This window comes from Anas acuta, chromosome 14 (assembly GCF_963932015.1).
Source record: "Anas acuta chromosome 14, bAnaAcu1.1, whole genome shotgun sequence".
Lineage (NCBI taxonomy): Eukaryota > Metazoa > Chordata > Aves > Anseriformes > Anatidae > Anas > Anas acuta.
Genome location: NC_088992.1, coordinates 10,806,188 through 10,822,261, shown reverse-complemented (window position 1 = coordinate 10,822,261; position 16,074 = coordinate 10,806,188). Strand labels below are relative to the sequence as shown.

Below are 16,074 nucleotides of genomic sequence, written 5' to 3'. Positions count from 1 at the left end.
ACAATTGGTTTCATTAGACTAATATTAGCCTTGTGAATACCCTGTGTGAATAACCCATGAGGTTCTCATCTTCCTGATGCTGTTCACACTACCGTCTCTGGATAAAAACATCCACTAATACGGAAAAAGGGCAGCGGGGAAATTCCACTGAAATAAATAGAATTGGAAACTTCTTTCTCACACTTTTTTTTTTTTTTTTCTTTTTTTTTTGCATAGGGTTGTTTCCATGATGATTTCAGGGAGGACAGTGCATGAGTAAGAAGAAGATGAGGAAGAGGCAGGGAAACAGCAAATACTCTGAGTGTACACCCTGAGACAATGGATAAAATTTGAAAATAGTTACCGTAGAGTGGAAGGGAAGCGTTTGGGAAGCAGAACTGAAGAAAGTGAAACAGAAATGCTGAGAGACTCATGCTTTAGTGATGGAAAACTGATGAACAGGACAGTCATCTTTGTTCATCTGTTTGTTACATAAGTACTATGAATCCAACCAAAAGGCAACATATTTTACCACTGAACACAACCTAATACACCAAGGTTTCCTTCTTTTGGCTCGATACTGTGATAAGCAAAACCTACATATAGATTTCAGAGGCAGCACAGGCCAAAAAGTTGCTCTGGACATTATCATTTTAGTGACCAGAATCGTAGAATGATAAAATATGAATTTTGGGAGAACAGAATCTGAATGTTTTCTAGGCCACATCTTACTTATAGAACCTCATCAAATACCCATAGACTGTAGAGTGAGTGATCCCAATCTGCCCTTGTCTCAGACATACTCCCTTTAGTAGCCTCTGACACCAGAGTTGAAAGGGTACAGGCATCCTACTTTACACCATAGGATGCTGCAGAGCCAAACTACATTAACATACGGCAGCTAAAATAATGTTTGGAAGTGGCCCAGTCTCTGAGTCAGACTGATCCTTTCCGTTCATAAACTTTAAAGTGCCAGGAAAAAAGCAAAAAAGTCCAATTAAAATAAACCCCAGATAACTTCACCACAGGCTTATCATCAGGAGGGCAGCATTTTGCTCTTCTATGAGATGGTTGAGCAGGAACCTTGAAGTGCCTCACAGGAGACAGACTGAAAGGGGTCTTTCTTGCCGAGGGTGAGTGTGGAGACTACGGGGCCTGGCTTCCTCTTAAGGCAGGGGGATTTTTTCTGTGTTTGTCTGTTGCTTTATTCAATTTGGTTTATTGATTTCTCCTTATGTCATTTGAAAGGGACCTTTCACCTAAGCTTGGTTTCTGATGAACCAGCTCCCCAGATACATCTCTTAGCTTCTGCCATAGAACAAAACTTTCTAACCTCACCTCTAAGTTCCTGAACAAGCTCATATATCTGTTCTCATTTCTTCCTAGTTTCCTTCTGAGGGATATTCACATCTCAAGCAATTTCTCTTCATTCTTTTGTATCTGTCCACACTTTCTGTGCTCTGTGTATTTACAGTACTTGCTCTCTCTCATTAATAATACAAGGCAACACCTGGAGATAATCACCAGTTTGGAGCCTCTGATTGACCAAATGGCCGCTTGCTGAAGTCAGCAAGAAGGACAGATGCTAGAACAGACCCTATGTCATCTGAACCAGGCCACCCAAAACTAACCCCACTCCAAATCAGAGGACAGGTATTGGGAAGTCGTACCCTAATGGTGGCGTTTCAGAAGTGCTGAGTCCACAGGCCCTGGGTCAAATCAGTGCAATGCCAAAAGCAGCCACCTCTGGCTTCATTCATTAAAGGGTTAATAAAACCTCTTTTTGGAAGATTTTCTACTGGCCACACCCTGACTTCTGCAACAGATTCTTTAGCACTGAGAAAACCTTCCCAATACAGTGACCATCACAGTACTGGCAAGCGACCAAGCAAGAATGATGAAAACACAAGTGTCAGTTGCAGAAGAGGCAGCCTGCTAGCAAATCACAGAATAAACAATTAAAAATCCATATCCACGTTACAACAAAAATGAAAAAAGAGTATGTATCTCTTTTCCGAAAAGCCCCACTGGGCTTATTCGGTTCCCTGAACACTGCATAATATCTGGAGGAAACCACTGAGAGAGCTGATAAGGCAGCACACACTAGCACGCCAAAACCAAGTTGGTGAAGAGCTATTCAGTATCTCACGCACACGGCCGGTTTCAATACGGCAAATGATGGGTGAGAAACTAAGCTGCAATACTGTGACTGGGTGCCCGCAGATTGCTGCAGATTTGGCAAGTCGTGCAACAAACCTTCCACTGCCTTCTTTGAAATGTTACCCCTTGAAAAGGTTTTGTCTTGTTTAACTTGTCCCACTGTCTGTGGGCCTTTGTGATGACCCAGTGCTGTTGAGTCCTCCCATACTCATTCTGTTGAAAAATGCCATTTTCTTGCTGCCCTCAGGGTAGCATTCCCTCCTTCTAGACAGACATTTGGGCACAGGCTGGCCTGGCAGTCAGGATGCTCAAGCTGCCTTCCACAGCCCGTACCTAGGAAGAAGCCACTCATTCTGAGAAGGTCGTTCGTAACGCAGTGAGCCAGGCACTCAGCATCACCAGCCCCTGTTGAGCTTTCACGCTGACTCCCCACTGAGAGCATGCTGGTGCAAGGGCTCTGGGAGAGATCCAAAATAGCACTCAGGCACCAAAGTGCAACTTATGCAGACTGCTGGCGCCTGTGCTCATGAGAGCAACCCAGGAAAGCCCTGCCTAGCCTCCCTCAGCTACGTCAGATGCTGTAAGTGCCTACAGTTTCTGGCAAAAGCTTCTTCAGGCGCCTAAAGGTCTGGCGCCTTTTTGTGCCCAGAAGCCCCCCTGCTCTGACTGGGCTGAAATTCTCTTGCTTACTTCTCAAGCTACTTCTTACCTAAGTCCAGCCAGAAATCAGGTGGGCTTTTTTGCCAGTAAGGTCTTAAGGACCCAATTTCCTGGGCATGTTGTGACTGAATGGGACTCCAAGGACAAGGCAGAAGGGATGTCTCTGGAGTGCCTGTGTGTTTATATGTATTTAACATTAGTAAGTCATGGACTCCTCCCACCAGTGTCCCAGTCTCAATATTGCCATTGTTTTCCAGATAAGAGCCCTAACCAAGCACTCTGTTTTGATACAAGACATTTTGCACTCCTGGTTACGCAGTGGCTCAGCTTTAAGATGCTAACAGAGAGCGCTCTCCTTCTCAATGCCCTAAGCTTCTTGCAGCACTCGCTGTCCCCTTAAGTTCAAAGGTCCAGAACTGGACTTGGGAATACGTAAAACAGAGGGGGTGGCTCATCTCCCAGGAGTATTTTCACTGACAAGACTGATTCAGGTGTCTACGCTAAATGTGTGACTTACTTAAACCCACAATCGGTTTTTGGTCCCATATCAGAGTTTCAGAGGGACATATTCAGATGCCCCCTTCTCCCAGGTGTTTCCTACTGGCTGATGCAGGCATCTCACCACTCAGTGCACTAGCTGTGGACATATCAAGTCCTTAGGTTCCTTACTCTTCCTTTTCAATGTACAAGGAGTTCAGGCATTTAACTCACCACAGAACAGTCCTCCTTTGAAAATCAGGTGCTAATCCTCAACTCATCTTTGCTATTAATCCAAATCTCTTTGAGATTTAGTGCTCTCTTTTAGTGTTCAAAGTCCTGAACCATGTCCTCAACCATAAGACTTTGCTCTAGTTAACTGTTAACTTGCATCTCCCTTTGGGCATGACATCAAGCATTTTCAGTAACCTGAACTAAACTAAACACTGATCAATAAAGGTCACTGATACAATGAAAGCTGAGGTAAGCCTGTGACAGCAGCTGAAACTTGTTCATGGAATTCATTTCCACGGTGGAAAAGGAAGGAAATACAAAAATATTCTGTTCACTGTGACTTTCCCTGAGTAAATTCCTGACATACTGAAAAGTAAAGCAAACAAGCAAGAAAAGACAAACCATCTTAAAAACAGGATAGTTTTTTTCCGGGGACTTTAATAACTGTAGATTTCCATTAGCATTGCCCAGTGCAGTGCTTACCCACTGCCATATGGCAAGAAAGAGGACATGTGCCTGTACCACAGCCCCCTTCCACATACACAAACATACACACGGCAGCTGTAGCCAAGCCTGGGATCTATAAAATAATCAGGTTATTACTTCTGTGTGTTGAGCAGGAAGAAGAAAGTTTGTTTTTATGTCATCTTAAGGGAAAAGCTCAGACAGTCAATGAAGAAGGACCTTTTTAAGTAGCAAGTTGACTAGATACTAATTTATTCTGCTGTTCATTTAAGTCCTGTCTCACAATGGATTGATAGCTATAATACCATATACGATAATGAGAAACACATACTATGCTGTGTCAAGACTTAAAGCTTGGTTTTCTGTTCCCCAGTATTTGTAAAGTATTATCCACAAGCAGCTTACTAAAATCCTAAGAGGAAGGGCTGAACTTTCATTACTGATTATACTTAGCACAGCACTTGTATTTGAATTCCTCACCTCCATGCGCATCCTGTTCCTTCAAAAAGACTTCCTCGTATGCTGTTATTTATATTTTTTAATGTTTTATAACATTTTCTGTTCATTCTCTAAAATGTTTTTTCCTTTTCCTGAACGGCAGTTGTTTAATGCTTCATGCAGCCAGCGACACACCCAGCAGAATACAACACATAATCAAGTAAACACACCCTGCAAAGCAATGCGCTCACTTAAATCCCAAACCCACCCTGACACAAGTGCTGCAAGCATGTCCTGTGAATACATGCACAATGGTAAAATGTCGCAGAGTAGATACCCTGCCACACGTTGTCCCAAAGTAAAAGCCTCAGATCAGCTGTGAGCAAACACTTCAGTAGCAGAAGGAGCAGAAGTGAATAAGCACTGCACCTTCCTTAACAGTCACTTCACATTCCCAGGTGATGAACAAAACCTAGGTGACCTAAACGATGACTGTATGTACCCTGCTTTACCTTTAGCAAACAATGCTGCTCATGACCCAGTCACAGCACTTACAATATGTTCTCAGTTTGAGAGCTGTAGTACGAGCCAGAGGCTCACATAAAACTCAGCCATGTGTAAGGAATCGCAAACAAAACAAAAGAGGAACTCATACATGAGTGTTACAGGGCATTTCATTGTATAAAGTTATACTTAATGGGTTAGGCTTTCTTAGGAACAAAGGTGACAAAATAGAGGTCATCAAAATTAGCACAGATTACTATAAACTGTATTAGCATGAAGTTAAAAGTAAAGAATAGCATGTCACTGAGAAATGAGGAAGATCTAGAAAACCTGGACAGGCAAAAATTTACTTGTAAGAAAAACTTTATGGAGTAAGTATTAAGGAAGATGATTAAAATAAAGCACTTGTGGGTCACTTTCTTTCTTTCTCTCCTTTCTTTCTGTCTTTCTTTCTGTCTTTCTGACTTTCTGTCTTTCTGTCTTTGTTTTCCCTAGGAAGGAGGCAGCAGTTTTGTTTCTATAAAGCATTAGTTATGAATCCAGATAGTCATCCATGATCTGATCTATAAGAAAATGAACTAAAATGAGGAAAATATTCCTTTTTGTGTGTGTGTGAGATCAGAATGATCAACACAGAATTAGAAATGAGGGGATTTGTTTGCTAATTTTAGAGGTGAAGGTGACCTTACTCTGTAGTCTTAGGTGAGTCAATTCATCCCTCCGCTTCAGTTTCTTCATTAGTGAAAGAGTTCTCAAAATTTTTACTTACTGATTTCAGAGTATTAGTTTGGCTCAATGCTATTAATGCTATTTAAAGAGAAATGATTGATAGTTTTAAGGCTACTGTTATCAGGAAAATATTACCTTATTACTTACATGAAAAAATATATATAGTTAACTTTTAAATCAGTTGTCAGTATCGGTTTACTTATTCCAGTTCTAATGATATGACAAGCACCTCAAATAAATCCGGGCTTTCAGTTCCCATTCTAATACACAACATGATCTAAGCAGCCGCACCCAGCTGGACTGAGGACAAATTCCAGTGCTTATCTCAGTCTCACTAGAAGCCTTATGTAATTAAACAATATTGTGACGAGGGTCTTATCTCAGAGCATTAACTTCTTCTTCCCTTGGCAAGGATGTAAGTGAACTGGATCAAATTGGAAAGCTGTCCTGGCGCTGCTCTGAGTCCATTAGTTCCTTCAGAGTTTGACCCTTTAGTTGCAAATAAAATCTTCCCAATGTGAGCTCTTACTACTTGCGGAACAAAAACATTCAAGGCCACCTCCAGATCTCTCTACCGTACAAGTTGAGTGCTTCTGTAACCACTTCAGCGCTATCTTGGCTCCTGACAGAGTTTGTCTTTGCACCAGATGGTTAATAATAGTTAATGATATCCGGGCCTTGCCAGGAGCCCAGACTAGCACTTGGTTGTGTAACTAGAACTTGATAGGCACTGTTTTGTTGTGTGTTGCTTTTTTTTTTTTTTTTTTTTTTCCACTACAGATAGTACCCGCTGGCTATGCCTACGTAATCTGTTTGACCTCATGAGAGATGAGAACTGTCTCATTAATTTCAGCGTGTTGTTCAATTTTGGAGCACAATGCAAAGTGCAGCAGGATTTCATGGCCGATCAGTTTGCAATCTGCTGAATATGCTTGCACAATGCAGTTTGGATCATTTAGATGTCTGAGATCAAAAAAACAATTAGGTATTTTTATCTGTTCCCTGGGGGCTTCTGAGGGATTGTGCCTTGTTATCTCATCCCTGGGATTCCTCCACTTTAGTTTTAAATACTCCCAGCAAAAATTATTCTCTCTTCCTTTGAAAGGCTATGGCATTGATTGGCATTGATTAACAGCTCTGACTCTTAGGTAGTTTTCCTCTGCTTGTTTCAATCTGGAATTTTTTTTTCAAGTATGGGCCGGGTTTCTGGGTGAAAGGGAAGAGTGGAAAAATGTGAATCTCTAAGCATGGAGATGATGGTAGCATGAGAAAGAGAAAGCAAGCTGCAGAACCAAGAAGAAAAGCTGTATTTAGCAGAAAGCATATTTAGACTGCTGCAATTTCTGCTTTTAGAATGAGAAGACAAAAGTAGTTGTGTTCTGTTCCTGCACTGTAATTGAACATTCAGAGTATGTGAGTGATACCACTCCCAATTGCAGTCATGGTCACAGTTTATCTGCAGCAAAAAGTCCCTGGCTGATGCTATTAGCTGGAGACATTAGGAAACAACCTGTGGCGCAGGCTGGTACACGGAGCAGTGTGGCACTAGTGATGTGCATTGCATTAAACCCAGCAGGGATGAAGCCAGACAAAAGCATCAGTGCTTCAGGCAACATGGCAAGACAGCAGATCAGAGAGACGCTGGCGATGGGGAAATGTCTTGCCTGCGGAATAGGGAGCTTTTTCGTACTTTAAGTCTCTGGCCTCCTATAAAACTGCAGAAAGATATTCAAGAGAAAGCAAAGAGGCGTGCTGGCACCAAAAGAGTTCACCCAGCGCGTGTCAGCAGGTGCACCAGTGATGCCAGGGTGCTCCTCCGTCTTTTACGGTCACTTTGAACCCTGACACATCTCCCTGTCTATCACTGCAGCTTTCCTCTGTCCCCAAACATAAGCTGTCATTACTGCGATGCCGAAAGCACAAGAGATGCCTGACAAAACCCACAACACCGCACCCATGTGAGCCGCCACGCTGTGACCCACGTGCCTGGCCGTTCCCACTGGATCATCCAGGGCAGGCCGTGATTTGGATCTTTACATCTATATGTATATATTTAATTTTTTTGAGGACTGTTGAGGAGCTGGTGACCTCTCGCAAACACAGATGGTGCCTGTGGAAAGCCAGGGAGGGGAGAGCCGGGAGATCAACTCCCTGCAGGACAGGGGCTGTGTGGCTGTGGGGCAGCAGATCCCAAGGGTGCGGATCCCAAGGGTGCAGATCCCAAGGGTGCGGATCCCAAGGGTTTTGGGCTCCCCAGGGTGTTCATCGGGGTGCTACAGCCGCCGAGAGGACCCGGGGAGGCGCTGAGGGAGCCATGAGCACCCCTCACAGCCCCGGGGTGCCTGCGGGGCGCCATGGCGGGGGCTGCCTCAGGGCTGCGGGGCACTGCCAGACCCCGGGGCTCCTCCAGCCCATCGGGGCGGCTTCCTCCGGACCCGGTGGGCACAACCGGGGCCGTCTCCCCCTCGGTGCCCGTTAACCCGGCGGCGGAAACGACGGCCGGGCCGGGCCGCCCAATGGGTTGGTGCAGCGCGGCGGCGGGGCCGGCACTTCCTGGGCCTTGCAGCCGGCGGCAGCGGGGCGAGAGCCGGGGCCGGGGGCCCGCAGCTGAGCCCGGCGCCCTCCACCAGCACCATGCCCTTTGACTTCAGGAGGTGAGCACGGCCCGGCCGGGCGGAGCAGGGCATGGGGATAAGGATAGGGATGGGGATGGAGCCGCCGCCTCCTCCTCCTCCTCTTCTCCCCGCCCGGCCCCGAGGCCTCCCCCGGGTGGGTGAAGCCGAGCGGCTCGTCCCGGGGTAGGGAGGAGCGGCAGGGAGGCGAGAAGTAGGGCTGGGAAGGGACGTGGGAAAGGCAGGCGGGCGGTAATTAGCCTTATATAATGGCGTTGTGCAAAGGGGAGCGGGGCGTGCGGAGTTTCGGGCGCCCCCGGGGGCAGGGGGTGGAGCGGCGGGGGCTGCACGGCCGCAGGCAGCGCCTCGGCCCCGGGGGGGCTCCTCCTGCAGGGCCCCGGGGCTGGAGCCCTCCTGGTGGGAGCTGCTGAATGCCCAGAGACTCCTTGGGTTATGGTGGAGCCAGAGGAGAAACCATTCGTTTCCCGCCTGACCCCCGCCAGACCCTAAGAGCTGTCCAAATCCATGCACACTGCATGCAAAGTGCAAGGATTTGTACACATTGCATGCAAAGATTTGTACACATTGCGTGCAGAGTGCACGGATTTGTACACATTGCATGTACAGTGCACAGATTTGTACACATTGCGTGCAGAGTACACAGATTTGTACACATTGCGTGCAGAGTGCAAGGATTTGTACACATTGCATGCAGAGTGCACAGATTTGTACACATTGCGTGCAGAGTGCAAGGATTTGTATACATTGCATGCAGAGTGCACGGATTTGTACACATTGCGTGCAGAGTGCATGAATTTGTACACACTTCATACACACTACGTGCAAAGTGCACAGATTTGTACGCACTACATGCAAACTGCACAGATTGATGCACGTTGCATGCAGAGTGCAAAGATTTGTACACACTTCATGCACACTACGTGCAAAGTGCAAAGATTCATACACATTGGACGTGGAGTGCACAGATTTGTACACACTTCATGCACACTACATGCAAACTGCACAGATTTGTACACACTACGTGCAAACTGCTCAGATAAGTCTCACCTAGGTTTCATCAGAACATTAGGATTGCAATAAGAATACGTAAGGTTGGGGGAATTGAGAGGTGTCAGGTGCTTCTTGGTGCTTCACATGTTAAACCATCACGAGCCAACCAAAACCAACCCTGTGAGGTGGCTGGAGAAAACAGCGATAGGGTGTTGTTTTTTAGTTCTCCCAAACAAAAGCTGTGTTCTGTGTTTTTGCTGTAATTCTAAATCAGGCCTCTCATTTATACAGGCTAACATGATCTTGTATGTGATCCGTGAGGCACTATTGAACATGGAGGCAGTTGCTTCTGAATGAAAACTTGCTGACGCTGGAAACAGCATCTGCTGGATCATGTGGGATCCGGGTCCCAGAGCCCTGTTTCTGCTTTTGTCTAAAAGTTGGTAGAAAAATTTCTTCTCGGCTTTGGAGACATTCTGCCAGCTGCAAGTCCTGTTGCCGTCTGTTTTCAGACTTGTAGAATACACGAACAATGAGGAATCCTGGGTTGTGGCTGTCACTTTATAATAGCAGATACAGAAAGTGTTATTTCTGATGTCTTAAAAATGTAATTTTTGTTGGGTCTCAAAATGCACATGTGGAAAACAGGCTCATAAAGAGTAATCACCTTAAGAGAAAGCACTAGTGCTAAACTTCAGAGTGGTACAAAGTGGTATAAAAGCTGAGTTTCAGAGGTTGGATTATTGAGTTATAAAAACATAGAGGCATCAGTTCAAAACTGCATTCTAAAGATTCACAATCCCAAGTAAGTTCTATGTCACCAGGTTGGAGGATTCGAAGTAGGCATTTCACAGCACCTGCTGGTATGATGTAAGCGTACTGAGGTTCATCTTTTCTGCAGAGATGAGACTTCAAAAGGCTGCAGCTGGTATAGCCAAGAACTATATTTTATTGTACAGAGAGGCTGTTGTCATGTGCAACAAACTGCTTTCCTGTTTTAGCAACATGAACAAAGATAAGGAACAAAATTTTTTCAAAGGTTAGAGACAGTCTTTTTAGCTGATGTGGTTTTTGTTCATTGTGCTGCCAGTGGTACAAAATCTGTTGAGGTTGGAAAATTTTACTGTCGTAGGTAAAGAATGATGCATACATTAAAGAACTTACAGTTGCTTCCTGACAATGACATAACACACAGCACAATGTTCTTAGAGAAAGAAAGTTACCACCTGTAACGTTTCTCAATGAAGAGGTGAAGAGGTTTTTTGTCACATAAAATGTGAGGATTTTCTTTCAGAGATTTCAATTGGATGTTCCCTTTGCAAGGTACAGCTTGGCACCTTAAAATAATACTTAAATACTTTAAAGTGTGTTACCCTTTTGTATAATTAGAGGGTTGGATTGTTTAAAAAATGTTTTTAAAATGCCCCTACATATCTTTTAGAGTCCAAAATTTAGAGGTTCAGGTGGAAAGGTACTGTTATTTTCTGGAAGCCACAGGTTTCACCAAAGAAATCTCTATTCTTCAAGTAAAAATCAAAACATTTCCAGCCTTTTGACTAAATCTTTTGTATCTCCTAGACTCTAGGTTCAAATTTGTCCAGATTGAAGAACCCAAAGTGCTTAAACCAGTTTCTTGGAAGTTATCTACCAGGTTCAGGGTCTGAGGCATATTGGTTGATATCAGATGCGGAAATAGTTTGTTTTGTTGTTTGTTCTGTACTTTTTCTGTAAGACTTCTGTGTTCTTGGCTTATCAGTGATACTCTTTGCTGATAAAAAGTACATTTAAGTCATAAATAAAAGAATATCTTTTACAGCAAAGTAATTTCAAGTGAATAAATAATTAATTCTGTCCCGAGTAACTTTAGGCTGTTAGTAATCCTTGGTACTTGCCTAATGCTTTTCCAAGCATTTCATGTTCACTAATCTCTACAGTCCTGCTGTGATTTAGTAAGGAACCAAGCTTTTATTTTCCAGACTGGAGGCTTCGGTACAGGTCTGTTCAGTGCCTGTCATGAGACACCAGCCCTCCTGCAGAACTACTAAATCAGTTTGTATTTCTGGAATGCCCGGTTCCTTCTTAATTTTTAGAACATATTTGGCTTAGAGAGCAAAAGAGGTTTTTGCTTGTTGCATTTCCCCCTGTGTGTTAGAACTTGTGTCGGCAGAGCAGCTTCATAACTATTTGAGGATTTGGAGGTATGCAGCTGGAGCAGAAAGGGTGCTTCCCCCTCAAGCCTTTAAGACTCGGTGTCACCTGTGTTTCTGCAGCTTCCCTAGATGTAAAAATCATAATGAGGTTAAACTATAAAGCCTGGGTCATCTTGAATGGTGATCGCAGGCCAGGTTTCTCACATGTTGTGTGATCCACTTAGCAGGGAGGCTTAGCTTCAGTGGTGCACAGCAGCGCTGGAACTGAGCCTGCTCTGGTGCTGGGAATTACAGAAGTAAAAATGAAGTGACTCCTGCACACTGGAAGTGGACGTGGCATAGAGAAACGTGGCTCTTGAACCTGGTGGCTTTTCTTGGCAGCTGCCTATTTGCATGAAGGTTCCTGATGGCTTTGTAGCAGCTTCTGAAACTTCAGAACTATTTTGGTAATCATAACTGATTGGACCAGGAGGAACTAAAATAGACCATTCTGAAAGCAAGTTTTTGTTCTAATTGCAGGAAATTCTCAGTTATGTTCTGACCACTGTTTCATGGGCATAGAGCAGCAAATATCTGTGAATCCTCATTGTTATATTCAATTGAACAGTTCAGAATTTATTTCCCACTACAAATCATCATGATGTTTTGATTAGGGTTTTTCTTATTATTTTTTTTTTCCCATTATGGCTTAACAACCTAACTGAAGTACTGTTGTTCACCAGTATGTTGTACCTGGATTTTGGGGGTCATGGGAAAGGAACCAGGCTTAGAAAGGATTTTGATGTAAGTGCTAACCCGGAGTGGAAGTTCTTTGTGGCAAAGACTCTTACTCCTGCTGCACAGTACAATGGGGCCCCAGTTTGCCATTTTTTGCAAGAATAGTAATAATTGATGCATTCTGCATGGGTATTCTGATTCAAATCTAAATAATATATATATATATTTATAAATATATATATATATTTGTTATTTTGGAACACAGGAAGGTCTTGGCTTTGTTTCCCCGTAGTCTTTTTTTTAAATCAAGTTGTCCAGTCTTAACAGAAGCTGACACACTTTCGACGTGATTGCTTTCAGGAGAGGCAGTATGTTTATGAATGTTTTTAATTTCGACCTGCAAGGTGTGATGGCTAATAGGCAGACTGATGCTCGAGACAGCTGACCTGGCACGGTTGCGAAATTGGCGATACGGCAGCAGCAGGGAGGTCTGTTTGTCCACCTTCGGTTCCCCACCAGATCAGTGAGATCAAACCGGCGGATTGTCGGCAATTTGGAGGCTAAAGAGAAAAATCTTTTTCTGAACTAAGCAGTCCCTTGGACAACGATTTCCCATTCACTTGCAAGCTGAAGGAAAATCGCTTGCTTTTAGTCTTCAGGCTTAAGGAAAGAAGGAGCAAAGCTCTCCTAATCGTACTGTTTGACGGGTTTGTGGGGGTCACGGCTTCAAATCTGAGGGGTTACAGAAAGATTTGGCTTAGATTTTTGGGGAGCTGTTCAGCTTATGTTTGAACATTTTCCAGTTGTAAAGCAACAATAATGACTAAATGACATTTTGGCACTGCCTAACGAGTATCAGATGCTGCTGGAAATGTACATATTTGTTCAGGAGCTTTAATTTGCAGTCTCTTTGTGAAGTCTGAGGCGGTTCAGTTTCCCAACAGACTGCAGCACTCCATCCACCTGTTTGCTCTCTCTCAGCACGTTGTTTAACAAGCCACATAAATACATAGTGGTTCCTTTGGCAAAATTACTCAGTGAACTTTACAAATGAGCTCGCGGTGTCTGTCCCGCGGAGTGTGTGCAGTGGTGATAGCAGCAGGTATCACCTGCTCTTGGCTGAAACGGCGTGGGGAGGATAAGAAGGGAGAATGAGCATCTGAGGCCAGCTGGGATGGTTTCTACTGGTTAGATGCCTTGTGCATGCAGCAGTGGTGTAACAACAAGGTTTGCATGTGCCCTGTACTAAGCTGTCTGTGGTCATGCTCCTTTCCGCAGCCCTAAACTTTTTGCCACTTGTATAACTCTGTTCAAGATCTTAAATCCTCTATGGGATTTACTTGGTAGCTGACTTCCTAAAGTACATTTCCAACTCGTGGCATAACACCATGCTGTGTCAGTTAGATGTCTGCCTCTTTCCACTTTGCAGAGACCCACACTTTTGTCTTTAGCCTCTGCAATGCCAGCTGACCGTTTCAGCCCACCTGCTAACTCTACAAGCATATTTTTGTAGTGAACTTAACCATGCCTGGCAAGCGTGCTCCTCTCGGCGTTGTGCAACGTGCTGGTAAACAAGCCTTCCCAGGGCTATTGCTGCTGCCTTACGTAATGGCCAGGGTTGGTGGTGGTGCCAGGCAGCAGCGTGACTAACTTTGTTTCAACAATAGCCCTTTGAGAGCACCTGAAAAATTATTCTGCAGTCGGATGGGCACACGGAGTTGTACAGACAGAGCCTGTTGATGTTTATGCCACCAATAACTGAGTATACAGTGCATGTGTGTAAATATTGCTTCCCAAGTTTCCTTAATCTGTGTCTTAAAATAGAAGAAGTTACCTACTCCAGCTGAGTAAGTACAGGAGTGTTAAAGTCTGGCTTTGTAGGAAAGTTTTGAATTGTTCCTTCTGAACTTTAACTGTCCTGCTTTGTTCATTCGTTGATGACACAGATGCTTTCTTCATGGCATCATAGTTCATTGCTGTAAAAATGACTGAATCACACAGTAAACAGAGTTGAAGCAATCCCATGGAGTGAGAGAAGCTGCACAAGTTGTACAGCTTGTATTTTGAAGAGTGCATGTGTGTTTTTTTAGGTATGTAATTCAAACAGCGGAGGTGGCGAGAAAAGAATAGTCTTGCAACCAAAGAAGAAGTCATCTGTTTTTTTTGTCTTCTATCCAAGCACAAGCTCTGAAGTGTTGTCTAGGTATTCCTGCACCAAGCCAGCTGCCCCTGGGATGGAAAACTTATTCTGCCAAAAAAACTATTAACAACAATCTTGTCGCGATCTACAAAATCTTCTTATACTGAAATATTTGACTATTTCAGTAGTGCTCATGGCAGACACGTACCAGTAAGGACTGCGGACAGATGGACAGTGCAGTTGGCTGCATTTGAACTGTGTGTTTGGATGTTTCTCATTTTGCTTCACTTTTTTTAAGGATATTTCCTAATTTTGGTGTGTATAGTTTAATCCAGAGCGGGTAGAAACACGGAGTGGCTTTTAATACAGGAGGCTTCGAAATGCTGTGTTAATGTAGAACTGGTAACAGGCTTTCAGGCAGTCATGGTTGGTTGGTATTTATTGAATAGTCATGTCCTAAGGCAGATCACTCGCGTTCTGAATTGCTGTCCATCTCCACTAAAATACCAGTGCAGCCAGTAATGTAAATATAACTTTGTGATTTCAGATAAAGATGCGGTCCCAGAGCCTCATCGATTGATTCCATGTTGCTAAATCAAATGTGAGCAAACTGAACGGGCACCTCAGTCTGGCTGCTGGGTTGTGGCAGGCGATATCTCCACCAACAAGCACTGGGAAACTTGGTCCCAGCTGCAAGTTGTGGCTCTGGCTGGGGTCTGTGTTGGCAGGGTTTCTGTAGGGGGTGGGATCGATGTGGGGGCTGCTTGAAAACCGAGTCAAAGCCAGGAGCTGCACGGGGAAGCCAGGTGATACTGCTGAGCTGTACTTGCTTGTAGGGAGTGCAGTTATGTGCAGGTGAAAAACAGCACTGAGTTGGAGAGGCATGGACAGGAATTCTTTTAGATTGGGATTTAAATAGGAGAACCTGAACTGGTCACGTCAGGAATTCCCTGCTGATCCAGAAAAAAATTCTGTCATGCAGCAGTGTAGACCAGCCTTTGTGCTTTTGGGGGAAGCCTTATGAAACTGGAGCTATTCTTCCATTTTTTTTAGTGTCCTCTACTTTTTTTTTTTTTTTTTGGCAGAGGTTATTTGTTTTCTTTGTGCAGTTTTGGGGAACATAGAGGTGCACGGTCCAAATCGCCGATTTGTGAGGTGTCCTAGGGCATCTGGGGCTTAAACCTTTCAGAAGGTTTAGCACAAAGGAAAGGTACAAGGGTCTGATGCTACATTCATGTTACAACATCGTGTTTCAAGGTGCTCAGCAGTACTGGGCAGAAACAAAGTCTTTATGTTTGGTGATTTCTAGAAAATGTGGGAAGATACCTTACAATTTTTTTCATTTACTTTTTTTTTTTAACTTTTAAGGATTGCAGCAATTTAATTAGTTTGGGGAGCAGCTATGTGTGTTTTATCCTGTTCTCTCTTCCTCCATTCTCTCAGATCTCCAGGATACGGTGGTACCACACAGAAGTATGATCTTTTACTTTCAGTCTAGTGCAGGGCTGGGTCCCTTTAAATGCCAGTCCCCTTACTTGAACATTTTTATTTCGTGACTCTTTTCCCCTGTTTTGATGAAGCAGAGCATAGTTTGCTCACTTTATTAAAAATACATTTCTCTTTCATCCTTCATTTTGACACCTGCCTCACTGCCTAAGAGGAAATAAAATGCTTTCTGGCAGGACTCCACCATTGAGTATCTGAGATTATAAGTACATTCCTCTTCATAATTATCTTTGAAATATGCTTGAGCCTAATGTTTTATTTTGGAAAAAAATCATGTTGTACTGCTTCCTCT

General features: G+C 43.9%; 1 protein-coding gene across 3 annotated transcripts in view; it reads left to right on the top strand.

The window, feature by feature from the left end:
* Positions 1-1,026: 1,026 nt before the first annotated feature.
* The window catches only part of ERGIC1 (endoplasmic reticulum-golgi intermediate compartment 1), a 66,057-nt gene continuing 51,009 nt past the window's right edge, over positions 1,027-16,074 (top strand). Inside the window, exons 1-2 of one of the 3 annotated variants that reach the window (XM_068698597.1) lie at positions 8,149-8,300; positions 9,561-9,708. In XM_068698597.1, the coding sequence (XP_068554698.1) occupies positions 9,663-9,708 (46 nt within the window). In that variant the 5' untranslated portion in view covers positions 8,149-8,300; positions 9,561-9,662. Of the gene's footprint in view, positions 1,113-8,143; positions 8,301-9,560; positions 9,709-16,074 lie in introns of those variants that run through there. The other 2 variants (XM_068698595.1, XM_068698596.1) reach the window with 2 other exon arrangements.